The 27,900-nt window shown below is 43.9% G+C and overlaps 1 protein-coding gene across 4 annotated transcripts; it reads right to left on the reverse strand.

Moving 5' to 3' along the window:
- Nucleotides 1–1,456: 1,456 nt before the first annotated feature.
- Nucleotides 1,457–27,900, reverse strand: TNFAIP3 (TNF alpha induced protein 3). 4 transcript variants are annotated; one of them, XM_074818980.1, is made up of 9 exons: nucleotides 27,362–27,898; nucleotides 23,763–24,075; nucleotides 19,453–19,643; nucleotides 19,135–19,282; nucleotides 18,777–18,947; nucleotides 17,906–18,086; nucleotides 15,509–16,419; nucleotides 13,853–14,085; nucleotides 1,457–2,510 (listed from the first exon to the last, which is right to left on the reverse strand). In XM_074818980.1, the coding sequence occupies exons 2-9, from the start codon at nucleotides 24,073–24,075 to the stop codon at nucleotides 2,493–2,495; spliced, it is 2,166 nt and encodes a 721-aa protein (XP_074675081.1). In that variant the 5' UTR covers nucleotides 27,362–27,898; the 3' UTR covers nucleotides 1,457–2,492. The 4 variants fall into 4 exon arrangements, with proteins under 4 accessions (XP_074675081.1, XP_074675079.1, XP_074675080.1 ...); XM_074818978.1 differs by lacking the exon at nucleotides 1,457–2,510 and adding an exon at nucleotides 11,463–13,215 and having other exon boundaries at nucleotides 27,362–27,897; XM_074818979.1 differs by lacking the exon at nucleotides 1,457–2,510 and adding an exon at nucleotides 13,048–13,208.

Below are 27,900 nucleotides of genomic sequence, written 5' to 3' on the forward strand. Positions count from 1 at the left end.
TTACTATAGGAAAAAAGTCTTTTTTTTGATTGTGTTTGCAGTTTGTTTAGCCCTTGTATAACACAGCAATTGAGTAGTATTAAAAATAAAGAACATCACATTTTCCAGACTGAGGGACCAAAGGTTCCTTTCCTCAGCTGTGCAGGAGCAGCTCAGTAGCCAGAGTATGGCGGTGGAGCTGGGTGGATGGTGCAGACACGTAGGAGTAGGGAACTTCTTGCATTGCCACATAATGCCAAAACTTGACGGTTGAACTCTAACCCAACACCCTGTGTGTCATCCATTTGTTCTTTTGACATCTGACTTGTTTACAGCATGAACACTTCTCTCCCACATACAGGGATCGAAACTCCCCAAAGTCTAGTGCCAGATGCCAGAAGATAGGGTGGTTTACACGTTTTGAACAGAGAATAGCTAAAAAATTTAACGGGTATGAAACTTTTTCAAGAGTTTCACTTTGCTTATTTTTCATGTGGATTAGATGGGTACATGGGGTCTACTAAAGGTTAATGACACCAGAGAGTTTTTATATCATAGGTTAACTCCCTAGGTCAATTTTTGTCTCAAGTCAAAAGTTTCTTGCAGTTCAGAACTGACAGTTGATGGTCTGTGTAAAATGATTAGATCTTTTCAAAGGAATTCCACTTTATCAAACTGGTACATGAACATTTGTAGAAGGATGAATTTAGGAACATTTTGGACATCTTCCCAAGTCGGAGTTGCACTCACATTGAGGGAAAATAAGAGGCTGGCAAATCTAAAGGCAATAATGAATTTTTTATCATCAAATTAATCTCAGCAGTAGTAAATATCTCCTCTGGAGATAATAAAATTCTAAACAGGGAAAAAGTGTTCAGTAAACATTCTGGTTCTGTATCTAACATTTCCCTTAACTATTAATGTAATGGAAAGAATTGTTCTTATGTGATACAAGTAAATAAGATCACTTCTTCCTGAATGCAACTTACACCCACAAATCCTAAAACAGTTGCTTGAAGACGGAGGAAACCAACCAGTGACATTCTATGTTAATTATTAGTAAACAAAGCTTCTTAAATAAACCTGATTCCATGCTCTGCTGATGTCAATTACTAGCCTGGCTGATAAAAGCAATTACATAGACTTGTGTGAGGTATTTGTTTTGGCATTGTACAGTGTTTGGGCAGAAAAATCTAGCAACTCCTGCTGGCAAAAACCCCATGCCCATTAAACTGAGAACTGACACTCCGGCAGAATTACTAATAGGTTGGCAATAAGAAATCTTCAGCACATGACTTCTCTAGTTATTTTCTGCAGAGATCAGTGCCAGATTTTATCTCATTCTACATTTTCATCTGTGGCCAGGAAGAAAATATTAAATCACTACTGATAAAAACCAAAGATGACAGGAAGACTGGGAAAACAGTAAAAACAGAGGAGGCAGACAGTGTAAAATGGATTAGAAAACTAGACCCACTAAAACAAATGCACTTTAATACAGGCAAATAAAAGTTGGAGTATTATATCCTGAGAACAACAAAGAGGGTAGGGGCACAGTGGGCAAATAGCTCAATATGAGTTCACAGTTCATTACAGGGGTAAAAAGGAATGATGCAATTCATTGATGTATAAGCAAACTAGGAGAAGAGGTAATTCTTGCCCCTGCATTTCTCATTGCTGAGATTTTTTTCCATGCTAGTAATTCTGAGTCTTTTTACTGGTACTTCCCAGGTCTTGCTGAGATCACAATTTTATCTTTATTATGAATATTTATCCACTGCAAAGAGGGTGTTTATTCCTTGATTATGGCAATAAGTCACCACAGAAATACATAACAGCCACCTAGACAAACTTCTTACTTAACTTCCTTGTTCATGCCACAGTGGTTTATTCTCATCATCCTTGATAACCTTGAAAACCTCAGAGTAAACAAGTGGATCATCTATTTCCCCCAGTTTATAACATCATTAATCATTGTGTAGGCTGGATACAAATTCCCTGGTACATGTCAACTGTGTTACGATTCAAAGAAGCTAAACATACTAATCTGCAGCCAACTGCAAGCGGTGTAGAGAGAATTGTGACCCAGTATTTTTACTTGTCATTTGACAACATTTCAGATCTTTTGCTTTGTCAGAAAGAGAAATCAGTGATGGAGCCAGGTAGTTTTTTGATGCAATTCTATTGACTACAAAGGAAAATCCTATTTTCTTGAATGCATTATTAATGCAAGGGGAGGATATATTGTCTTTGACAACAATGCTAGGTATCTTGCATTAACACTTATTGCAAACAGCCCTGCCCTGATAACTGCATTTGCTCTCATTTTCTACACTGGAAACATAGTGGGCCTAAACTGGGAATTAGTTGAGAATTCAAATACATTTCTAGAACACTGGTACAATAACCAAGGAAATGGTAATGAAGTGGGTTTAGTATTTAGCTGTTGCTTAGTGCAGAGACATGCATCTTGTTCCACATGCTCCCTTTGGGCAAGTTTCATTTTGATTCCTCTATATCCTGTGGAGTACCTGAAAGAAAACAAGACAAAGTGACTTCAATAAAATGGAAAAGGAGTCTCAAAAGGTGAGACACAGTTGATCCCAAAGTTGTGTTGTTAGTGGGGAGTGAGTATGTCCTCAGTGCACATAGAAATATTAAGTATTGTTACTTACATAGCAGACCTTTCACCTCAGGATGTCAGTGCATACTGTAATCATCAATGAATTTAATTTCATAACTACTGAGGAGAGTTAGGTAAGTGTTATTTCTCCAATTTCATGCAGAACAAGTATATAAATGGAAGAAGTGAGAGGTTAATTACCCCAGATATTCAAGGCATTTAAATGCCTAACACCCATTGATTTCAGGCAGCACTAGTTGCCATAAGTTTTGAGTGACTCTGTGATTTGCCCAGCATCAAACTGATTAGTCAGGAAGCTATGAAACAAAAGGCAATCTGTGTATTGCCCTGATTTTCTAACTTTCTTCAAGAGGAAACATCACCTTAGAAATGGGTTGTGAGATTCATCTCATCAAATGTGTCACCTTTACAGTGTAAACATCCACATCTGGACTAGTTATCTGGATGCTCCTTGTAGTCAAGGGAGGGAAAGACAACAGAGATGAATTCCACCTTGGGTGTCTGCACCGCAAAAGCGGAATACCAAAACGCAGTCTACACCAGCTATGGTCATCCACTTACCCTTGCCTTTCGTATTTGCTATCCTGAGATTCACTGGAAAAAATTATAAAACATATCCAGGGGATTTCCACGCCGTCCTTGATGCTATCTTTAGAGTGCTCTAATGCAGTTTCAGAATAAAGAACTTGTTTGTACTTTTTCTTGTGTCTACTTGTCTCTGCTTTACCCAGCTCAAAACAAGAGAGTTTATAGATTGAACACTTACTGGCTCCACATTCCTATAAAGTTATCATCTCTTGGTTTTGCTGACCTCTGCGATGTCCTGTAGTTATTTTCCATTTATCATAGGCTTTGCCTGAGTTAATGTTATCTGCTGATGATACTTTCATCATTGCAGTATCAAAACAGAGATTTATTCAATCTTTTATACATTATCAAGTATTTTTAAATTGCTTTTTAACTGGGAAAAAATAAGCCACGATCAATATGATCTAGCTACACATTCACTAGAACTGAAAATATTTAGTTACACCCTGAAACATAACAGAAAGTGCATGTTAATAAAAAGAGGTTAGGCACAAACACAGCTCCATCAGCTATACTGCAGATGTTATTATTACAGGTTGAACCTTCACTGTAGAGAAGAAAAAAAAAAAGATAAAACCTACCCATGACTGCTATATTTCCTGCTGGACTTTGATGAGAGCTTAATTTGAAGTTATTTCCAAATAGGAAGCATCATTATCTCAAAGAGTAAATACTGTGAAATTTGGAAGGTCATCCCTTTGCAGAGTGCAGCCAGACTTCTGCATTTCTACAGATGAAGCCATGCGCAAGATGAAGAAGGCAAGCATAAAGGAAGAACATTAGGCACTGGAAATTTTCAGCAAGCTGTGCTTGTGACCCTTGCCTTCTCCAAAGCCTTGGGGAGCGGAAGAACGTGCCCAACCCACAAACCAGCATGAGGGTGGGGGAACAGCAAGGCAGAAGCCTTGTTGAGGTGCAAAATGAAATCACAGGTGTCTTGGAGAGTTGGTTGAAGCTGGAAGTGATGTGCCATCTACAGCACATGTAGACACTTCTATAAGTGAACCTATAGCCACACAGTGGAAAGTATAACAAAGCTCTGCATATTAGAGACCATCTTGGTCTTGGTCATAGCTGTTGGTAGGTTTCTCTTCTGCGAGAGGAGAGTGAGCCTGGATCAGAGAATGGATGCATGACAGTGAGGTAACAACATTGTAGATGACATTGTGGTTGTAGTCAACTTACAATGTGCAGATACACAAAAACCCCAAATCCTCAGAAAAAATCTTACCACTCTGAGGAGGACTGAGCACATAGTGGAGCCCAGAGTGAAAATCTGATGTAGCCCCAGTGCAGGGGAGATGAGCAAAGCTTAAAGGTCTGATATAACAGCAAACTGTCTGAACTGAAAGTCAGTTAATTAAATAACGAAACCCCAATGATATGAAATTCTGCCTCAATAGGTCTTCCCTGCTGAGTCCCCAAAAGAAAAAGCAAGAGGAAGAAAATTCTGGTGATGAATATGTTAAATCTGACATTCATGTAAACTCAGGTTTGGCTGGGCCTGACGGGGTCTGAGCTACACATCTGTTCTGAGTAATGCATTTTGAACTTTAATGGTGCACACTACTGATATGACTTAAATGCACAGGAGTGCAGGCAAGCACTGGAGGCCTTCCTGCCTCCAAGCACCCGACCTGGCGCCAGCCTTCAAAGAGAACAGCTCTGCCAGGGGTCATCATTCATTGCTCTATCACCACCACCCAAACTTCCCTTTTTTAAAAAAAGTCTCTGGAAATGATGGCTTTTTTCTTTTAGGCAGACGTAGGCTGGTCTAGACATGCACATGATTGTGAAAAAGCCATGCAACATCATCCTTTTCTGTTAGACTGTGCAGTAATAATACATAAATGAAAAATACTGTGCTCTCTTCCCTCTGGTAGAAATAAGACTTGTCCTAATTGCAGGTAATGAGTTCCAGGCTAAATAAGCTTTACCCTATCATGCTAAAATATTAGTTTGGCTACTTTTCTTGCCTTTTTAGTGGTTGTGCATTAAGGACCACAGCAAAGGCTAAGACACCTAATTCCCATTAAACTGTAACTAGCAAGCAGTGCTAGATGTGCATATATTTAAATGAGGGCTTAACAACAAGGTCTGCTTAGATAGACATGCCTTTGTGACATGAGGATTGAAACAGAACCTATAAAAGGAAGTAAGAGACTGCTTTTATAAGATAGCTGGCCAAGTCCCCATCCTACTTATCCTACAGCATATTTGGAGTAAAGTTGCTGAAGCCAATCGAATTAACAAAGGTTTACACCAATATTAACATTACCAGAGTTTGCAGTAAGTTGTTTACCAGGCATTACTGCAGTGCACGCTCTTCTGTCACGTCTCAGGCAACAGGAAATGAAAGGAGTCCCACAACAAGTAATGTTAGTAAGCGGGAATTCGGACTGAGTGATCTCACAGTACGTAATACTTCATGCTCTGATCAAATTCTGCCCCACGGTACTGAGTGGCGTATCTGAGAGCAATCGTAAGAAAAGCATCGGTTTCAAAGCACAAACCACTGCACAGAGCTGTGTTCCCCAGAGCAGATCCCCAGCTCACTGGCTTTGCTTCACATTGTAAATGAGAAGGGGATTTTGACCCCTTCTTGTGATGTGCCACCAAACAGTCACTTGTTTTTTTTAAAAAAGGTACCAGCTGGGAATTGGACTAACTCACGATGTGCATTCGTATGAACTTGTATGAATCCCTTGACATGGAGCCATAACCAGAGAACAAAACCTGTTTCCCTCCTCCAGTAATTCACCAGGGGAAATCTGACTTCCTGCCCAACACCACGGCTGTGTACTAGAGCTTAGCCAAAGACAAGAGTGGGGGGGAGAGAAAAAAAGCCAAATCAATAACAAAAAGAATCATTGCTGTCAGGGATCAGGAGTGGTGGGAGGGGGGAGAGGTTATGTACGTAATATTATTCACTTTAGGGAGGCTGGAGGAGGGGGTAGTCTGGATAGCATGCTGTAGGCTGTCTTTCAATATTAGACACAGGGAGTTTTTTGAAAATTAACATTAGTACAAAAAGAAGTCACCATAAAACTCCCAAGCAAAATTACCTGCTCTTATTTTAGGTTTCTGTTTGACAGACATTAAATACGTTTGGGGTATTTTTTAGCACATATATGTATATATACATACAGGCTTTTTTTCAATAGGCATTTATCTTGACAAATGGAGATGCAATCACACCAGGCTGACTGTGTTTCCTACAGCAGCTGTTTGGTGTAAAAGGGCTGCGAGAGCCCTTTGCAGGGGTGCTGGGCTGCCCGGGAGGCAGTGGGAGGACAGCCACGGCTTTGGTCAGCTGGCAGCAGCTGTCGGCTGCCTGATCGCAGGGGGACTGACCAGGTCAGCTCGGCCACGGGTTGAGAAGTGGTAACACCCACACAGGAGCAGGGCTGGACTGTGAGGTAGATCCAAATGTACCCTACTAAATGGAACAGCTAGAGAAATAACCCACGTAAGAGCTAGTGGCAGTCTTCTCCAAAATAACCACGTATGGTCAAGGAGAGGGGAGTTAATGAAGTAGCAGCTTAATTAAACCACTTCCAAACATTTTGTCTTTCTTCCTATGCAGCTAGGACCAGGCAAGGGACCTATGATCCTTATGAACCAGGCAAGGGTTGACGCTACCAGTATTTATCACCGATGTGGGAGAAAGCATCAGCACAGAACTTGTCTGAACAAGTTTGCATTAGCCCATTGAATTTGCTCCTATCAGCAACAGGTTTGCTGCACTGCGTGTTAAACGCTGGCACCTGAGAAACAGACCACTTGGATGTAAACGCACCTGTACTTCTAACTCTGGATTTTAAGGGACCTTGGCAGTTTAATATGAACTGAAATTGTAACTGTTCACTGTTGTGGTTTTCTATTTCAGTGTTGTACATATTACACCGTAGTGTTCTACTCAATATGTGGGATAAAATTATGCAGTGACTGATCCTCCGTGGCTTTCACCTGAACAAAACATTCATCATATCACCATGGTGAACCACTTCTTTTGCAAAAATTGGATGAGCAAGCTAATATCATGCACTGTGGTCTCATGGCCCCAAGTGCACAAAGTTATGCTCAGCATGAATTTTTTGAGATTTATATCCAAAACATTTATATCCAATTAGATGCTACTGAAATCTTCACAGTACCCCTCAAATATTGCCTGAAGTCCTTCAGCCCCTCTGTCAGTAAAATCCCCATGTACTGAGGAGCTCTCTGGTGAGTCTGTGTCCCTGTAGGAATACAATGCAAGACTGGCAAGGAGGATTGTAAACATGCTCAAGTGATGTGCAGTTGGGGTGTCGAAAAACACATATATCATACTAATCATTGTTTAGCTTTGTGTGCTTGATGGGTAGAACGTCTGTGTTTAGATAACATAGGCTTGTGGTAGACTCAGAGGCACCTTATCGAACATCCTTGAGATTCCAGTCCTGCTGTGGGAAAGATCAAAGCACTGTGGAACAAACTATATATATATATCCCTGATATATACAGGTGAAAGCAGCAGGTTTGGGATCTTTTTTTTTTTTTCTTTTTTCTCTTTCTGGCTAGCAAGGACCGAGCTCCGCAGTGCCTGTGCCCCTGCTTGTGTGCCTCTGCCCAGGTGCTGCTGCAGAGATCCCTCAGGTCGCAAGTTAACAAGAATCATTTCATCCATGGTTTTGTTGTTGTTCCTGTGTCCTGCCTGTGTCAGCTCATGCAGTCCCCATCCCCACACTGCAGAGGTGCCCAGAGGCCTCCCCGGTGCCAAAGTCTCAGCAGGACTCTCAAGCATCCTCCCGGGCATCTGAATTACCAGGTCTGACATAGCAGCTTAAAAGTGCCTGCTGTGCCTGTTTGGAAGAGGAGCTTAGAGTCAAGTATCCCAGTCCTTGTTGGGAAAGACACCTTAACATATCCCAAGAGCTTTGGTCTCATGTTTTTTCTGTTTGTATCCTGATCACTGAACTGTCTTTTCTGCTGTTCCTATCACTGTCAGTGTAAAGGCCATAGCTGCCAGATATGGGTGATTTAACTGACTTTTGGCACAAAAAGATGCTAATCTACAGCTCCAGGTTTTGTAGGCAAAAGTTTTTGGTTTTGTTTTTGAAGTAATTTTAGACACTTCTGATGAATGGAGTGGTATAGCTTAGGACAGTCTGTAGCACATGCAGTGACATCAGCTGTCAAAATGGCTATCACTTGCAATTCAGTCACATAAAAAGTAGGTATGAAGCCACTCCTACACTAACTTGAACAAAAGTTTGGTGAAAGACTTTAATAGGGCCTGTTGTGATACTACAAGGACTAATGGTTTTAAAGTAAAAGAGGGTAGATTCAGACTAGATTTAAGGAAGAAATTTTGTACTATGAGGTTGGTGAAACACTGGAACAGGTTTCCCAGAGAGGTGGTAGATGCCCCATCCCTGGAAACATTCAAGGTCAGGTTGGATGGGACTCTGAGCAACCTGATTTAGTTGATAATGTCCCTGCTTGTTGCAGGAAGTTGGACTAGATGACCTTTAAAGGCCCCTTCCAACACAAACTATTCTATGATTCTATGAAATATTTTTCATTTCCATTTATTGCATTCCTACTTCCTCCAGGCTGTTGGTGGGTCAGCTGGAATCTGTATACCAAGCTTCATGGCAAGCAGCTCATGAACAGCTGATCAAGTAAGACATCCTTACGTGAATAACCTCTTCTCGATAACAACCTCAGAGAGGTATGCTTCATCTGTGAGGTCTGCCCACAGCAAAGGAGCAGCAATGCAGACTGCGGGTCCCCTGCATCTCCAGGTAGCTCCTCTTTCACTGTGCTGGGAGAGGTGGAGCACTGCGCGGGATGGGGCTGGGGCTGAACAAGTGCAGGAGGAAAGGATAGGCAGACGGCTTACAGGCCATCGCAGCCTGTGCCTAAGACTGTAACAGCAGGCACTCTCTGTTCTTGCTTTCCCTGCAAACTGCTGACCACACTGAGTCCTGTCTGGGGCTCCTGGGATGCACACTTATGTCAGTAGCCTGATGTAAGTGTTTTGATCTAACACAGTACATACTGTTTGGTGCTCCCAGACCTGTGAAGTGGCCTAGTACTTCAGATCACACCAAAGACTTGGTGAGCAGAGCACTGAAGTACCAAAAGATAAATATATGTTCTCTCTACACTGAAAATGTAGTAAGTGCTTTCTTCTTTTCTATATCATGTTATGTATTAATATAGTGGTTAGGTCCCTGAGAAATCCAGAAACATAGATGATATTCATATCATCATATAATCATCTAAAAGTATCCTTTCCCCAAACAAAATTAATATGTATGCACAGCCTGCATAGCAATCCCTTCCTGCACTATATTATGAGGAATTCCAGTGCAATGCAAGTAGCCATTAAGCCAATTGGTTTTGCCTTTCTGCTAAGAAAAGAATCTCTGGCTATGTAAGCTTTGTGTCTTAGCAAAGAGACTTCCAGAAGGGGTCACAAAAAGGGAGACTCCAAATAAGAGTTCTCTCTTGCAGAACAGGAAGGAAAAAAATACATGAACTTGAAGAGGTGTCTGGGCAAAGCGCAGAAAGCATCAGAGGGTCAAAATCCCCTAAGGACATTAGGGAAATACCAGAGTATTTTTAAAAAAAGGCCCTACTAGCTTTAATGTTCCCATACAAGTAAATCACAAGAGACAGGCTGGGCACTCATTTACATGGGAGCTTCAGAATGAGACAAGCCTCATGTGACTTCAGGGTTATGAGTAATGGGCCCAGAAAGCAGTAGAGAAAAATCAATGGGAACCAGGGCATTTAATCTGAAATCCTTCCTCTCTGCAGAGGTTGCAGTTAACAGCAACTGGAGTTAATCAGCCTCCTGACACTGCAGGTGTCATGAGGGAGGCTCTGCCTTTCCAGCAAGCAGGGGCTGATGGCAGCCTCCATCTCCTGGTGCCCAGCTGCAGACATCCCTCCCAACCTCTGCCCACGCTTTCAGCACCAAGGTGTCTGCCTGGTGCAGAAGTTTGATGAATCGAGCGGACATGTGAGTTGCATGAGTTGTAAGGAAAGGGGAAGGAGGGTACGGATATACGGAGAGTCAGAATTTGAAAAAGAGGAATATGCTGTAGAGATGGGGTTGGTAGATCCAGCAGGCTCTGCGCTGGGCAGAGTAGGCTGACTTCTAGGTTGTATGCTCTGAAAGGAAGGGTATGTGAGTCCAGAGAGTGCTGGGCTAAATTGTAAGGAGAGCAGTGCACATCAGGAAGGTGGATAGGAATCCAGGAACATGGGCTAGAGAGCTGAGTGAATTACAAGGACCAGTTGACCTACAGCAGAAGTACTCAAGAACTTAACAGCTACCTGGTTTCAATTGGGACAGCCCTGAGGCATGTGTTGAGGTGTGCTCCTGGATGGTTAGCAGGGATTAAAGAGTTAACCCGGGTAGGGAGCAGCTGACCTGGAAAGGTCAGCCTCCTAGGAAAGGGTCCTCTTTCCTGACTGCACAGGGACATTTGCAGCCCCGACTCGGTTTTTTCCTTCAGGTCATGGGCAACACCTGAAAGTCATGGTAGTGTACAGTATTGCCTGTCTAGCAGAGATCTGAAACAGTGCTGGTGCAGGCATACTCAGGCCATACTGAGGGAGCATTACAGTGCAGAAATACCCTGGCAGTAGGACTGGGTTAGGCTGAGCTTGGGATGACAAGAAAACACCGTCAAGTACTTTTTCAAGTAGCAGTTGGCAACTTGCTTTTCAGGAGCTATTGAGCAACAGATGCCGAGCCCAGAAGGCAAGGGGCTTCCCTGCTGTCCCTGGTGAGGGGAGGTGGTAAGGCTGGCCTGTGCCTTCGGGGCTGCACACAGGGATGGACAGAGGTGGGGATCACATGCTGCCATCACCACCTCCCAAGGGAAACTGGGAAACCCTAGCATAACTGATGGATGAATGAAGAAAGCAAAGTCAATTCAGTCCAGCTTAGTTTCCCTTACAGCCTGGTCCTGCACCATCCTTGGGGACTGAAGATACTCTGCACCCACAGAAGCCAACTCCTTATGCATACTGTCTCTCAACAGTACCAAGAGCCCTTCCTGACAGAACCCCGGCATAACATGAGAATATACAGAGACTTACAGCAAGTTATCGCCTCCTCAAAGTGCTTGGCTATATCATCTGAACCAGGGAACACTTGGTAACATGCTGAATGGTGGTCCTGAAATGCTTTTTTCAGAGGGTGTCTCATGCTCAACTGCACTCTCTCTCATCAATATAAAATAGCAAATTCAGTCCTTCAATAATTTATTTCTTTAAATCAGAGAATGTTTTTCAATTATACATTTAAGTTTGTAACTTTCAACACAAGAGTAAATATATGTAAAAAAAAATCCTAGCTGTGCAAATTTCAAGTTGCATTGTTTCAAATAATATAAATATTTTAATAAAACATATGTTCACATTAAGGTTCACAAAATATATAAAATTTAACAGAAATAAGTCATGGATTATTTAATATTTTTTTCTTTTTTAAAAAATGTTTTTTAATAACTAGAAAAAGATCCTAAACTTGAGAAGCAACTTAGAAGAGGTATCACCTCCAAAATCATAGCAGCAAAACAGATGCTGAAAACTTAAAAGGTGTGAAAGGAGAGGAGAGAAGCAGGTACCAGGCACAAAGGTAAAAGCAAGGTCACTAAAAGTATTGCAGACTGAGATGTGGACACATGAACTCCAGGTGTAAAATCTTGACCCTAATGCACTCTTGTTACTGAGCTCCAAGTTCTTAGCACAATAACAGAATTGCATTAAGGATAAAAGAAAGAAGTGTGACAGAAATGGCAGGGGGTGGGATGTATGAACAGCAGCACACGTATTCCTGACAGTTACAATGCAAGAGAAGAGAGTTGTTTTGATTTCAGAACTGAAGCCAAAGACAAAGGGCTTTGGGGTTTTCTTGTCTTTTGGAGGCAATTCCTTCCATAGAACTGGGGAACAGCAGGATTCCGTTTTCTCATCACATGCGTGTGCTCATGAAAAGTTGCTTCTGTGATTGCCTGTCTTTCCAGCTGTCTTGGGATTTGGGAAAAGATCTAAATGCTGGTTGGGTTAACCATGTTAAAGAAGCAGGCCACTGCTGGTCTTGTTTCTGGCTGTGGTTCACTGAGGGCTCTTCAAACACAGAACTGCTCATCGTTAACACCCTGAACGCCTGTGGGAGCCTTGATGAGCTCTGTAAGAACACCAGCAAGGAAGTGGGCAACCCAAAGCAAGTTTCTTCAAACATCAACTGCAAGTTGCATCAGCCTGTCCTGGGGGATCCCTCTCAGGAAAGACTTGCCTCTGACTGATGTACGCCAACACAAAGAGCTCCTGCACCTCCAACAGTAGCCATGGCTCCTCATCCAGGAGGAGGGGAGGTATTGAGAAAGAGGCAGAATCAGGAAGTTCTTTGGACTCAAATGCTTCACACTTCCTCCTGGGAAGTCCAAGAATTAAATACGGCATTGTAGGAGCTTAGTCATGAACGACAGCTCTGTGCAGAAGGCAACCTGCCCTTCTCAGCAGTCCTTGTATGCAGTGTTTAGAGGAAGTAGCCGTTTATTCCTGTTCTTGGGAATAAACAGGAACACGAGCAGACAGCTTATATTTCCCCCCGCCCCCCCACTCCCAGGACCATTAAGTGTTTTGGACATAGCACCGTTTCAGTGAAGGAAGTAGCTGGTATAGCTTTCTTCTTTACCAACTCCTCTCCTCCGCTACCCATAGATCTGTTTGAACTGGTAGCATTCATTGCAGTAGCCGTTGCACTTGGCATTGCCATAGTGATCACAAGCAGGGGCTCGGCAGTGTTGCTTCGGGGGCTCCTCTGCAGCTGGGTCCCTGGCACTCCCCAACGGCGGAAGCTGACCAAGGCGCTGGCACTCGGGGCACAAGTCATCGCTTCTGCAGGCCTGGTTGTTTCTACACGAAGCCACAGCACACTGTCTCTTCTGGCTACTCAATGCTGCTCGCAGCAAATCTCTGTGCTGTCCTGTTCTCTTGAAAAATGTTAAAACACATTGTCAGTTGCCGTGCTGGCAGCACAAGTGGCTTTTCATTTACTTTCAACTCGGCTCATGGTTTGTATAGGTAACACTGGGGGTTGTTGCAGACACATGCTGCTTCTGAAAAGTACAATACCAAGAGCCAGGTTGGGCTTTACCAAAGAAAATCACAAATTCTGTCATTTCTTAGAGAAAAAAAAAAATGGTTTTTATCTTTTGTAACTCTCAATTCTAAAAGGGCCAAAACAAACCAAATAAAAAAAATCTGAAACAAAGAAAATCTGTAATGGGGTCAATGAAAAAGGCAACATGAAGCAGACTAAATCCCTAGATGCAGTTCTCCCTGACCAGCAAACAAACTAACTCTTGGTGCAATTTCTTCCACTGAAATTGCTGGTGAAATCCCATCTGAGGTAAAACTGAGCATGGCCATGATAACTCTAAACTGAGAACAACTTTCAGGAGTGCTGCTCAGCTGCATCAGGAAAAAATAATGAGATGCTTTATGCTTGTCTTTCCGTGATAGGATGCAGTCATTTGAGGATTTTCTAGTACACATCCTGAATTCTTCATACAAGAGAAACACATGCAGCGCTAAACGAGAGGAAGATTTTGAGAAGTTCACACTTACTTCTGTCTGTCTCACCAGCTGTTCTTCTGTCCTCCTGGCTTCCTGAAATCGCTGGTTCTGGGCTTTAATGAAGCAGTTCTGGCAGTACCCCTCAAGCATTGTGCTGCCCAGGGTGCCGCACTCGCGTCGCTGGCAGGACACAGTGTTACGGAAGGCGGCAGAGGAGGTCCCCAGCTGACCCGCTCCTGAGGACTTCCTCTGAGATCTCCTCTGGTGTCGTAGCAAAGCACTGTCTGTAATGCAAAGTAAGGACAGGAGGAGCTTGAATGTGCCCAATAGATCTGTTGACCCAAAGCAACTATAGAAAGCTCCCTGGTTTAAAAATAAGAAATAAAAATAAATCTACTAGCCTCAAACATGGGTTTTTGACAATCCTGAGACCCCTCAGTTGATGCACTTCTTTCCACGCTATATAAGTAATGGAGATAATATGGCCACATTTTCATATCAGAAGTTGTTGAAACAGCTGATTTGGGAAAAACTTGCCCTCAGTGGGAAAACTAGATGCCACTGAAGTCAAGTGGAATTTCACCTTTGGCTTCAGCATGTCATCTGTGACCTACCCTGACACTTCCCTTTCAGCCTCCCCCATTTCAGGCACATTGCGCAATGGAAATACAGTGGCACAGAGCTTAAAGGGAAAAAGAGTCTTACGCTTTTTAGTCTCATGAAGCAACCTTATATATTCCACAATCAGAATGAAAAAATTTTCATTGTGAACGATGCTGGAAAATAAGTTATTGCAAGCTGGCATAGAAGTTCCCTAATTTGAAAGTATGTGGAAAGCGCACCATTGTGAAAGATCTAGATAATCTTTAAAGGTCCCTTCCAACCCAAACCATTCTATGTTTCTATTGGCACACTTGTCAGCAATGAAACAGGCTTAAAAGATATGAAATAATTCTCTTAAATGTGCCTTTCACCCTCTACACCCAAGGGCTCTTTGCCTGTGTAACAGAGCAGTATCATGAAAGATGGAAGATTTCATGCTGTAATTTATTCACAGACTATTATCTTTTTGAAGGCCTGCCTTTAAACACACACATGCATGCACGCACATGATATTACCCCGAAAGATTTCTAGGTAGATTATAACAATACACTCCTAAGTCACTCCAAAATACAAGCACATTATCTACAGTCAACTTCTACCTGCTCTGCTTATCAACGTGACTTCAGTAGTTACTCCAGAGTATTATACCTGTTACACCCAGAATGGATATGGATCTTCAAATTCATCCCAAGCTTTTCAAAAGCCTTGCTAACATAACTGGTTTTCAGTACCATCAATACAATAGCATTTCCCTTACTGATCCCTACAGCTTGTCTAGCTGTGAAGAAAATTCATACCAAATCATGACTGCAGCGAATGGTGGGCAGGGATCAAAACCCACACCCTCTTGAGCCAGTTTTGCTTCCATGAAAGCTGATGGGAAGTTTTATGAGAGATTTCACAGATTTCCCACACTGTTACTGTGTGCCCCTTTACAGGATAATAACAGCCAAAAAAGCACCTTCTCCTCACACTGCTGCTCCTGTTCCACACTGTTTTCATCACCCCCTGCCCTTGTACCACCCAGTGCACGCAGAGCTTCATAGCTCAAGGAGGCCAACCTGAAGCCAAAGTGTGCCAAAGCTTACCCCATCTGCACTTACCGTGGTTTTCCCTGTACTCAAAGAAACACAGTGTGCAAAAGCCCTCATTCTGTGATGTCCCAAAAAACTTGCAGCCAGGTTTTCTGCAGAGGTTACCTCCCCTCTTCTCCTCAGGAGGTAGTGCTGGTGGCAGGGGCTCCTCACCATGGCTGTTGGGAGCCTGGTGGCAGGAGTGCTGGAGGAGGCTCTGCGAGATCTGGGACGGGTCAGCTGTTGATCTCTGGTGGCACGTGGGCATGAAAGCAGGGCTGCCATTTGAGAAGCGCTCTGTAGACCTTTTGAAGCAAGTGCTGCATATGCCGTTGAAGGTCCTGTTGGCCTTCTGACAGCACACCTTGCATGTTGCATAGTCTGAATGTCTCTGGTCATCCAAGTTGTTGCAAGGACCAAGCTGTCTGGAGTTGTAGCAGCGTTCGCAAAGCCCATTGTGTTGCACATTCAATGTAAATGGGCAGTCTGGTGTCCTGCATTTCATGGCCGTGGTCTCGCTGTATAGGAAGAGACTCGGAGCAGTCGGAGGTGCAGAGCGAGGCCCTGTTACAGGCCCTTCAGATGTCCATCCCCCAGGTTCACAAACATCCCCACGGGAGGAGCCCGACCCATCTGCCTTCAGTTTCTCAGGTACTGCTTTGGAGGTCTGCTTTCTTCCTTTGCTTCCTTGGGACCTCCGCTCAAAGCACTCATGGCAGTAGGGCTGGGTGTTCACAGACATGTAGAAAGGGCAATTTGGAGTTTCACATTTCACCTGTAAGAGGGAGAGCTGGGAAAAAGACAGTTCCTGTCTGTTTCTGGAACAGGTCTCTCTTCTAGCAGGTTCAGCATTCTCCTGCCACTTCTTGTACTCATGCTGTACCAGTTGAAAGTAATCTTCTACAAGATTTATTTCTTTGGGTAGGTTGCCTTCATCTAACCTGACAGCCAAAAAAAGGAAGATTGCGTCAGTGGTTGAAAAGGGCAGATGGTGGGGGTGGAGGCAAATACAAGCAATGTGGGGAGGAAATGTAGATTTAATGCACATCCATATTACTCAGCTAGAAGATCCAGGATGTTAAACTGTTGCTGTAAATGGAAATAATTTTAAAAGCAGGTGTTCAGTGATGTCAAATGGAGACTTTCACATCTAAAGAAATGATCTTACACAATGCTAAAACAGAAGTATTCTTAAAAGGATTTTCTAGGTGAGGGTTTTCTGTCTGATAGCTGTTTGCACGAAGAATACGGATAATCTCTCAAAAGTGAAAAGAAACATGCCCCCAATCTTGAATTCCTCTGAAGGCCAATGCTCAGCTGAGCAGAGGTTAGAGAAGAATACCCCTTTCTTTACCAGCCCATGCTAAGAACAAGTCTTTCCTACAGTGGGCTCAGCACTTCATGATACAGTTTATTATGAAATCTGCTCTTGGTTTTGCCCTGTTGGGTCTGTATCTACCAGCAGAATTCTTCAAACAAACTACAGGGCTTCAGTGTGGTTTATGTAACACTAGCATCCATCACACCATTCCTACTCTGCCCGACCACAGGTAAAACCCCACACCACAGCTTCACCACCACAGCTGGTAGGATGAGGAGTTAGCATTACTGGTAATACTCCAGAACACATTCATGCAGTGGAACTAGGGAAGGTGGACTGCTACTCTTTACATATGCATATATTCTTCGGGTAGGAGGACTTCAATTTTCGAGGCTCCTAAACCAGAACCATCCAACAGCATAAAGATATCTCCCTGTGTGATAATGGAAGCAAAGAGGGAGGATATAGGGAATTGCTTCCCTCCCACACTCACGAAGGGGCTGGGTGGACACTGCTGCCAGTGTCCCCCTAAATGTGAGAAGCTGATGGGTGCCACCAGCTGCCCCCTGCATGTTACTGAAGCTCAACTGTCAGGGTGATGAGCACGGATGCAAGTTCCTCCACCAGCCACAGCTTCCTGCCTACTGCCGTACTGCAACAGCACAGAGCGTCAAGGCATCTGTGCTAAGAACTCACTGCCAAGTACCTTTCCTAGGGCAGCCAAAATTACACCAACGGCCCTTTATGCAATGTGCCTTTACACAAAGCACAAGAGCTCGGTCTAACTAGTTCCTGGGTTTAACTACTTTTCAGTCACACTCCTGTGTAATCTAAAAGTCAGTGAAACTAATCCATTGGGTTTACTCTTCCAAAATACTAGTTTCAGTCTGCTAAGTCTGAAGACATTTTTGCCTTTAGATTTGAGACTGGTCTGAGCTCATACCACTTCAAAGAATGTCAACAGTAATGTCAATATTTAATATTTCAGAGGGTAAACACGTGTGCTACCGTGGAAGGAAGGAAAGACCGAAGAAACACGCTGGGCTGCCCAGCTTCTCCCACCTCTGCAAACAAGATAACTTTGAGGAAACAGGAATGACACTTACTTTGCAGCATTAATTAGATGAGTTGTACCATGATCCCAGCCTTGCACTGGGATTTCTATCACTATCAAGTAGTCTTTTAGCAGCTGCTCTTTCTCCCTCTCTTCTGCATCTGTCAGAAAGTGCACACTCAAATCCTCAAATCTGCCTCGTTCACTGGTGACCAGAGGGACAGCCCGGATTTCTGTGGGGAGACAAGATGGGTTATTTTACCAGGCAGGAGACAAGATGTCACCACTGCTGCTGAATTTCAGAGAGAGAGAACGGCTGGCCAGAGCAACCAGTTTCTAAACAGTGACACTGGGGGAGGATGCAAACACATCTGCATCACAAACCTAGTCCCAACCCATGGGAGTCTTAATGTCCCCATAGCAATTTTCTTCTCAGTGTGGGCAGCACTGTAGACCTTAGTTTGTTATACCTTTCCATGGAATGATGGCCTAACCTGAACCTGGAGAACTGCTATCCATTCAGAAGAGATCATTAAAAACGTCAAAGCATATATTTCACTATCCCTGCCAGGCAGCTGTACACTGCTGTCAGACCATGTCCTTCAAAGTTTCATCTCTTATGATGAGGTGTGGAAAGGAGGCCAGAACACAATGAATCAGAGGTCACTCTTTGACTGATTCCATCTTGCAAGCCAGTGAGTTGCATTCTACTTTCAGCCAGCATTTTAAAGGCAACCTTTACTTTCTATTCAGATTTACAGACAAAGTTGTTTCTGCTCACATTTTAAGAACATATTCTAGAGGAATCTTTTACATTTAACTTTAAAAATGCAAGTCTAAACCAGATTATATTTTAAATGCTTTATCAGCATGATGATATTGAAGAAGCTACATAAATACCAAACAAGGTACTTGAAAAATACCTGGCCCACTGTCCTTCAGAGTCACTAGTGGTGTAAAATGCATGTTGTCGTAGCCAAGCACAATTGGGTATCTGTAGCATTCTTCAGCTGGCCAAAGAAGAGGCAAGTAAATACCACCGACGTTCAGAGGAGCAAAACTGGAGCCTGACTCTAAACTTCTCACCACTTTATCTGCATAAGGAAGAAAAAGAAGAAACACACATAAGTATGTGCTACAGGCAAGAGAAAACATATTCTGGGTGTTTTAGAACAATTGCTGAAAACACCCCATTCTGAAATGCATGTACCTGAAAACAAATATTGAAGTAAGATTACTAACACAGTGCAGAGTAACATGTTGACTGGCTAGGCAACTCACCTGCAAGGACAATGACTGGCCTTCTGAGGATGTTAGCAAGGATGAAGATGTGGATTTCTTCCAGTGCATTATATGGAAGCCTGTTTCGAGCCCCAGATGTTTCTGGGGAGGTCATTTCAATGAGGTATTCCCACTCCTCCTCCCAGTTCTGAGGAAAGAAACATCTGTCAGCAACGGTTCAAAGACATGGAGGTCAAAGGAAGACTGTTTCTGCTCTCCACTAACGGTGGAATCCGTGAAGCCAAAACCCAAATTAAATCAGTAAGGCAATGCTGACGAGCACTCAGAAAACAGCACCATTTCCTCAGACCACCTTACCCGGGTGTCATAGTGGAGTCCTGTTTCTACAAACTCCTGGGATTTAATAGCCTCCCGCTGCCAGCGGAGCTTGAAGTTCCGTGTGTCAATCTCCCTGAGTGCGCTAAACAATGTTTTTCTTAAGACAAGGTCGATATCTTCGATACCCCACATGTACTGTGATGCAGCATGCATGAGGCAATTTCCATCACCTGGAAAAAAAGAAAAAGTACAGTACTTCTAAATGGCTACTTAAATAAAACCCCACAAGCATGCGGGATGTAGAATTATGCTGCGCGTATGTACATTCCCTGTGCACTTCTCTCTAAGCCTTGACAGAAGGGTTTTAACAAGGACACCACAGCTATGAGCTCTCTGGTCAGAGACAGAAAGGAAGGAGGTCCCCTCTCTACTGCTTTTGTGCCTTCACCAGTTAGTGTTAAGCAATGCCCCTTATCTATCTTGCTTAACTTTAACTGATATAATGATCTAATTTTTGGGGCAACTGCAAATATCAAACAGAGTTTGACAGCAAAGTCATCTTAAAATTACAAAAGAACATGTAAATCTCCCTCATCAGTGTTTATACAAATATACACCTGATGGCACAGGGTAGAGGTAATGGAAACCACTAAGAAAATACTATGTTAACACCAAGCCTCACGTCCATCGATGAGCACTGCATTGAAAGTCTTGGCACTTGACTGTGCTTGATGGAGGAATTGTAATTAAAAAAAGAGACAGAAAGGGGAAAGTAGGTGATTTATGTAAAGCAATCACAGGAACACCTCTTGTCACCTCAGAACTGACGGTATGCTGGGCTGTTAAATATTTTATTCAGAGGGTTTTTTAAAAACACAAAATTGAAACTAAATAAATGAAAAACATAATGATTTGGTTTTCATTTAGACACTCTCCTTGCATTGAAAAAGTCCTCTTTACAGGTAGGAAAGAAAGAGATGTTCTGCAATTTCAGAGGGGAAGAAACTGAGAATCAGAAGAGTTAACTAACTTAATTAAAAGGTGTGCAAAATATGCCTATGGCTGGGTTTCAAATTCTATCTCTAGTCATCTTCTTCAAACAGGGATGTCTCTCCTGAAAGGGAGACATCAAGAATCATTACTGTGATATCCTCAGATTCAAAACTAGGTCTGATGCTTACTACAGTGGTAAACAGATTCATCCAATGCTAAGAAACCACAGCAACTGGAATAGAGGGCAGTTTGCCACATGCATTATGAGCTCAATTATACTGTTTGTGAACACTTTTGCTACTTTTTCTATGCAGAGAAAAACCTACAACAGACCCCAGACCCTGAAAAAGGTATCATTTGACATCTACTCAACACTTCATAAATCGTTATGGACTCAGTGCGTATTAGGTTCCTGCAACAGCCTTCTGGTTTCTGAACGCTGTCTTGCAAAGTTTACTTCAAGTCCTTAGGCTGCTTACTTGAGCTTAAAAATCAGGGAACAACATATAAGACAGAAAAACTGACTGGGTTTCCTTCTGACCAAGAAAGATGACATACTAATCCTGTTAAAATTTTCCCTTTGCAAAATCTAGAGCAAAGATAAGATTTTTTTTTTTTTCCCTCTCTCTCCGAGAGCTCACTTTCAGTTCTTTATTGAGAAGCGCTGCCCAAAATTCCTTGCACAGCACTTGGAATTCCCCCGCACCGTTTGACTAGCAATTGAGCAACAGTTGTACTTTTTGTTCTGCGGCGTGCAGGGCTGAACAGCGAAGCCTCCCTCGGACTTTCCCGGGGGGTGTGGCTGGGCAAGCTGGAATGAATGCCGATTCATTATACAAGTGAAATCTCTACAGCCAATAGATGCTGGAATTTTAATTAATTTTTTTTTGAAAAAAAAAAAAAACAGTTTCAATTTTTATACCTCCTACTGCTTTCCTTCTATCCTCCATTCACATGTCTGCAAAGAAATGTGTGGTGATTCAAAAGGGCTTTTTTAATTAAAAAAACCCCACCACTCCACAAATTCATATACATATTAGGTAAAATATACATCTAAAGATCCTATAGGAGATACTTTCTCTGTTTGCAACAATTACAACCTTCATCAGAAAAAAACCCAGAATTTTCTGAAGAAAGCCCACTGTTGACTGAAAGAACTAATATATTCCTCTCACATCTATGGGTTAAGCAGCTAAATGCTTTAAAAAAATATTCTTCATGCCAAATGGGAGAAAAAAAATTCCCATGTTATTTTCTGGGATCATACAGGGCTTCTCCAGGCTTCTGTCCCTTCTTTCCAGGATCCTCTCCTTCAGTCCAGTCTATCTTCTCTCTCCTGCAAAGGTCCCTCGCTGCAACTACTTTGCATAAACCACAGTTCCCAAAGCCACTCCTTCTACTCATGCACTTAATAACCCTAAAGCACTGAACTGAAGCTGAGTTCATTGGCTGCACAGGGTACAGAGGGACAACAAACTGAGCCCTTGCTTTCCCTTCCTTTAACCTGCCCAAATATTTCAGCATCTTGTATACTGGTATGCCTGCTCACGGATGGGATTCAAGTCACCAGTCCACAAATTGTTCCGATTTGTAACACTGGACAACAGTCATGAGACAACACAAGAGGTCACAGTTCTTGAATACAGTGGTGTCAGCAACAAGGGCCTGTCCAGGCAGTGTTAACCCCTGCAGGACTCGTATTGACAGGAGATGGGGGAATTCCAAAACCATTGCTCTTTGCCCTGGGCAAAAATTACACACACTGCCCATTTTTCTAGTAAATCTGTTGGAGTGTATCTCTTGGGGTGAAGTTTTGAAGATGCAACACTTGGAGTGATACTACCTTTTTGGTATCTGTAAAGTGCTGCCTGCCCTAGCTGCAACTCCAGTCCTTCTGGAAGTTCAAGATTACATGATCTCCATGCACAGTCTAATTACAGTCATGAGAATTTTACACCAGTGCAGAGGTAGCCCATGAAAGCCCACCAGAAGGTCAGTGCCTCTATAACAGTTACAGAGATGCACATTAGGATCAGGCTCTTCTAGGCTGGGGCAGTGACATCTACACAGCGGTTCTATATTTATGGCTTTTGCACAATACAGCTGTGTACAATCAGACTGAAAAATATGGTAGAACTTGAGATGGAAAGAACGTGGACTAGGAAGATAACAGCAACATGTATATAAGCAGATATAAAAAGAAGCATCCACAGAAGATAACGTAAGGACTTCAACGAGGCTGCAGGTCCACCACACCCAGTGTTTCTATAACCACTGTGATCTGCTCCTTGAGCAAAGAATATGTATTTTACATGCTCTTGGGAGGCCTCACTGTCCCAGTCTGCCCTTCTAGTTTGGGGCAATCTCTGCTGTAGGGAATCCTGAGTCCAGGTTTGCAGCTGTGTGACCGCAAGTCATAGCCATGACCGAATCTTTCCTCCACCGAATGTGAAATGCCCAGCGACTCTTACAGTCACGTGCAAAAGTTTCCTGCTCGAGACTGTGGACACGTGTAACCTATTCAGGAAATCTTTGCAGTACTGCTGTACCTTTTAATTTACAGCACTTGATGAAATACACACAAAGTAACCCAAAAGCCAAGTCCTAAAATCAGCATTGACCCTTGAAAGAAAAGGGCACTGCAAACTTTGCGTTGTACAAAGATGGCGGTCAGTCACTCACACAGGAGTTACTGGTGAGCCCTGAGGGAAGGCAAGAGCTGGCAAACCCCAGCAGGTAGCTGAGGAAGAGGGAGCCAGCCGGGTGCAGGGCGCTGACTCCAGGGCCAGCAAGGTCAGGTTCCCAGAGGCTCCATGTCTGGGACGCTCCTGCTGGCATTGCTGTTAAAGCTGGATCAGCAAGCGAACCTTGTCTGCCAGCTACAACAACAGGGCTTATGGTAGGATGTTAACTTCTGCTATATATATATGGAAATGCATCCCTGTCACTCAAAGCATCTGAAGTCTTCTCTTGCCTGGCATTAAAGGCTGCTTGGCACTTCCGACGAGGCAGCCAACACATAGCAGAGTCAGATTCACGGAAAGGCGATGGGTTGCAAGTCGAGTTTCCCGCCTGGTATTTTACTCTGACGTGCCACAGGTTACTGATATTATGAAAATATCTGTGAAATTTTCAGGCTATTCATAATACCATGATAGGGGCAGGGGTCTGCTACAGTCTCAGGACAGTACATCATGTGGAAAGAATTTTAGTTTGCAAAGCTAAGATTAAAAGGCACCACTTTTTTAAAGCCGTGCGCTTCTGTTTCAGTAACGTGAACTCAGATGCTATTAATAAAGGTGCTACATTTGTACTACCCGTTTTAATGCCAGTGCAAAGACCTGCTCATAACTTACCATTAGTCTTCAAAGGGACAAGTCTCCGAACTTCCATGCACCAGTTGAGCTTCCTCTGGCGCTCCAGCGAAGTCTGGGTGGCCTGGTCAGTCAGGGCCTTCTGAAGTGCTTCCCGAAATTGAGGACAAAACTGGCACATTCTGAACATTTCTATGGTGTATCTGTGCATAGTCTTGAAGTGGTGAATTATTCCACTGGGGGGTCTGACCAGATCTTCAGGTGTCCTCTCTCTAATCTTCATGGCTTTCAGCATATTGCTCTGATACAAAGCTTGAGGAAGGATGTGTTGGGCAGCCATGTTTCTAGAAGACATCTGAAATGAAAAACAATCCTTTTATTGGCATGCTAGTGTCCCTGCATCACAGTGCTATGGCTTCTGCAGAGATTGAGAAGGCACTTTCAGGAGCAGGATTCTGGCTGCAGTTTTGCCTAAAATGAGCACAGGACGGATGCAGTCCACTGAGCCTTACACAGGTGATGATTTTAAAGCTCATATCCATCAGCCTCTCTGCATTACTCCCACTGACCAGCTTATTCCAAGCATTTACTGTGATCATTTACTGAGATATTAAAGAGAATTTATTCAGAACTAAGGAAATTGCATCATCATTCCAAAAAAAAGCATTTAAATCAAAGTAAGGATAAAAGAAGGCAAGATCAAGGGAAGGGAAAATTATCCTGGAAACTTGACTAATTGATAATTGCACAGTGTAATCCCATATGAACTTGCTGAACTTTCAGCACGTTTCAAGCTCTTGTTTTGATGACATGCCAAAAAAAGCAGATAATGACCATTTCAGATTTCCGCAGCCCATACATTCTGAGAAGTGATGCTTGGTACAGTACAAAAAGAGCCCCAAGAATTACACGCCATGCTAGTATCTGTCCCATACTTACAGTGGCTGAAGATGGCAAATGAGGAATTTGTCGCAGAGCAAGTTACTCAAGGACAGACTTATGTTACTCTTCTTGAGGCTCCTTGTATTTTGTGAGCGGTAGAGCTACTGCACAGAGGTGCTTGTGCTGCGTGTGGGGGTGAAGAGTGCAGTGCTGCTATTACTCAGCAGTAAGTCAACATAGCTGAAAAAGCATTTCCACTTGGCTCAAAAACCCCAATATTTTTCCACAGTGGGACATGTAATGTTTGCTGCCCTGCATCCCTTTCTGCAGTATCTCTGGCCTCGTGGGCTACAGCAGGAAGAACAAAAAAAACCCCATAACCTCAAACTGTCTACACTCTCTGAAATACTTATTCAGAGCACACTAACTCTGTGGCTACCTAGAGCCAAACATAGGACCACATCCCTCAAAACTCCCGTGCACTACAGTAACACCACCAACAACCTATTTTTACATGGAGAGACTCTCCATGCTGTCCATGTATGTTATTGCTCTGTTAAAAACCAAAGCAACATTTCTATTAAGACAAATAAAGGTATGCATGGCTAACATGTTTAAAATACAGCTGGTCACAGAGCCCACCATTGTGATTATAAATCTAGAGACAAATACCAAGCCATAAGTATATATCAAGGTCTGGATATATACCTTGCCAAGTACAGGGAGACAAGAAGCAACTGAAAACTGGTTTATGCAAGTATTTGGAAGTCTTCTCATGGAGATGGGTGTCTGGAGGGCCAGAGAGGGGAAGAAGGACCACAACCTGACAGGCTGACCTGGAAGGCACTCCCTTGCACAGAAGGACTTCAGCACGCCCTTCCCCGCAGGGAACCAGGTGCTCTCTCCTCTTCACCCAAACACTTCCACTGGCAACATCCACCTCCAACTGCCCAGCCAGAGTGCTGGAAAGGACCCTGCCAGGGTAAGAGGCGACCTCAAACTCCTGCTGCCAAGAGCTTCCCTCTATAACCTCTCTGAGAACCAGCTGATGGAGAGATTCAGTGGCTGTCCTGTCAAGCCTAAATAGAGGCAGGTGAAACACGAGATGCTGCAAAGTCCTCTCTGCTCAGTCAGGGCAATGTCATTCACACAGTGTCTCCTCTGCTCCTATAAGAGCACTGGGGACAGGGCTCAGAGCTGCCACATCTTGCAACACGTGGAAAAGCTTTCCTTTAGCTAATAAAAGATGGCATATTCTTATCATTCCCCCACCAGCATACAGCCTTAGAATGGAAATAACACATTTTCTCATCCACTCCTCCCACCAATAGAGTTTTACACGTGCTATTTATGTAATCCTATATTTAACTGTATGAATGATTTAAGAAATATAAACAACCCCTTATTAATCTGTTCAATAACCATAGCTATACTTTGCTCTGAGATGACCAAAATACAGAATTCCTTACTTATGTAAGTAGAGCCATTGAGTCAATGGGACTTTTTTACATGAATAAAAACTAATCGCATGATTAAGCACTACCGGTATTGACCCTTGAAATGGTTATTTCCAGCTTTAAGTAACAAAAACTACTGAGTTTACAGAAGCATTCACTGAAACTATATTATTCAATATTATATTCTACATGCATCTTTCCCCACACACACATGGAAATTACTGTATGTGCTATTTACAGTCATTAAATGTCAATCAAGGCAAAAGCTGAGCAACCCTTATTTTGAAAAACAATGTGATGGAACAAACAGAACTCAATAGCCACTTAAGCCAGAGATTTAAAGAACAGAAAGCTCAGCTACAACTATATTAGTTTACACTGTACTGTGCTATATTACTGTATGCTATACTACTTTAACCTTTCGACATGTAATGACTACAAATTCTCAGAAAAGCACCACTGTAAACAGTGATTAGCTACCCGAGGCAGCATCCTTTTTGAACATGTAATGCTGAGGATGCTGGCCTCAGGAAAGCTGAATACTGTTCTGAGATCTGCCAGTGGCTTCATAAAGTTATTAATTTTATTATTATTATTAAAGTTGTTATTAATTTTCTGTCCTCTATCTGAAAAACAGCAATAATAAACTCTTTCCCATAAAGTACTAAGACAACGCTGAAATAAACGTGCTTAATACACCTTCAGCGCCCCTGGATTTCTATGCCTGGGTCTTTGTCCGAGTGCTCGGTACAGAACTAAGTGTATTATCATCACTCTTCACCAAGGAAGACGCTGAGGACTAACAGTGTTTTATACACCCCAGGGCTGGTTTACACGGCGTAGTTCCCGAACTTACTGGTCTGCTGGAAGCAAGCGTGTGCAAGATGGAAACGACAACCGCTATTACCACCTGCCAGCTTTACAGAAGGAGCTCGAAGAAAACACCTTTTCCCGCAGCGGCAAGCGCTAAGAGCAAGCCCAGCAGTGGCCCCGCCACTCGGTTTTCCCGAGATCCGTGCCGCGGGGAGCCGGCCGAGGACCCGCGGGGGCCGGAGTCCCGCCGAGCCCGGGCCAGCGCCGGTCATCAGCGGGCACCATATCACCGCCCGGCCGAAGATGCCCCCTGCCAAGCGGGAGACACCAGGCAGCCCCCCCGGAGCGGCGGCGGCTCGGCTGCCGGGCGGAGCAGGACCAAACCCGGCTGGTGCCCCGGGGACTCCTTCTGCAAGCGGGATGGGGGAGACGAAGCCGGTTTGGGGGTCCGCCGCGCTCTGCCCTGCCCGTGCCCGGAACGGCGCTCACCTCTCCGCGGCGGGCTGCCCCTCCGGTCGATCCTGCCGGTAACTCCTGCTCAGCAGCGGGGCTGGGGCTGAGGCGGTGGGACGCAGCCGAGCTCGGGAGCCATCAACCCCCGCCGAGCCGGGGCTCCCTTCCCTCCGCCGCCCCCTCCCCGCCGGAGCTGCTGCCGCCGCCGCTGCCGCCGCTGCGGAATGAAGGGCTGAGTCGAGCCTCTTGTTGTGTTGTTTTTTTTTTTTTTTTTCCCCTTTCTGTTTCAGCGCCCGGACGCATTAAAAAAAAAGGAAAAAGAAAAAACACACAACAAAAAAAACCCCCACCGGGGATTTCCACCGGCAGCGCCGGGGACTTTCCGACATGTGACAACCGGCCGCCGCCCGCCCCGACCGCCGCCGCCAGGGGGCGCCGCCACGCGCCCGGCCCAGCCCCGCCCCCGCTCCGGCCCGCCGCCGCCGCCGTGACTCACCGACGGGCTTTTCGGGAGCCGGGCTGTCATTTTTTCCTTCCTTATTTCGTTTGCTTCCCCCCCTCCTCCCCGTGTGTGT

Source organism: Strix aluco, chromosome 3 (assembly GCF_031877795.1).
Source record: "Strix aluco isolate bStrAlu1 chromosome 3, bStrAlu1.hap1, whole genome shotgun sequence".
In the NCBI taxonomy this organism is placed as follows: Eukaryota; Metazoa; Chordata; class Aves; order Strigiformes; family Strigidae; genus Strix; species Strix aluco.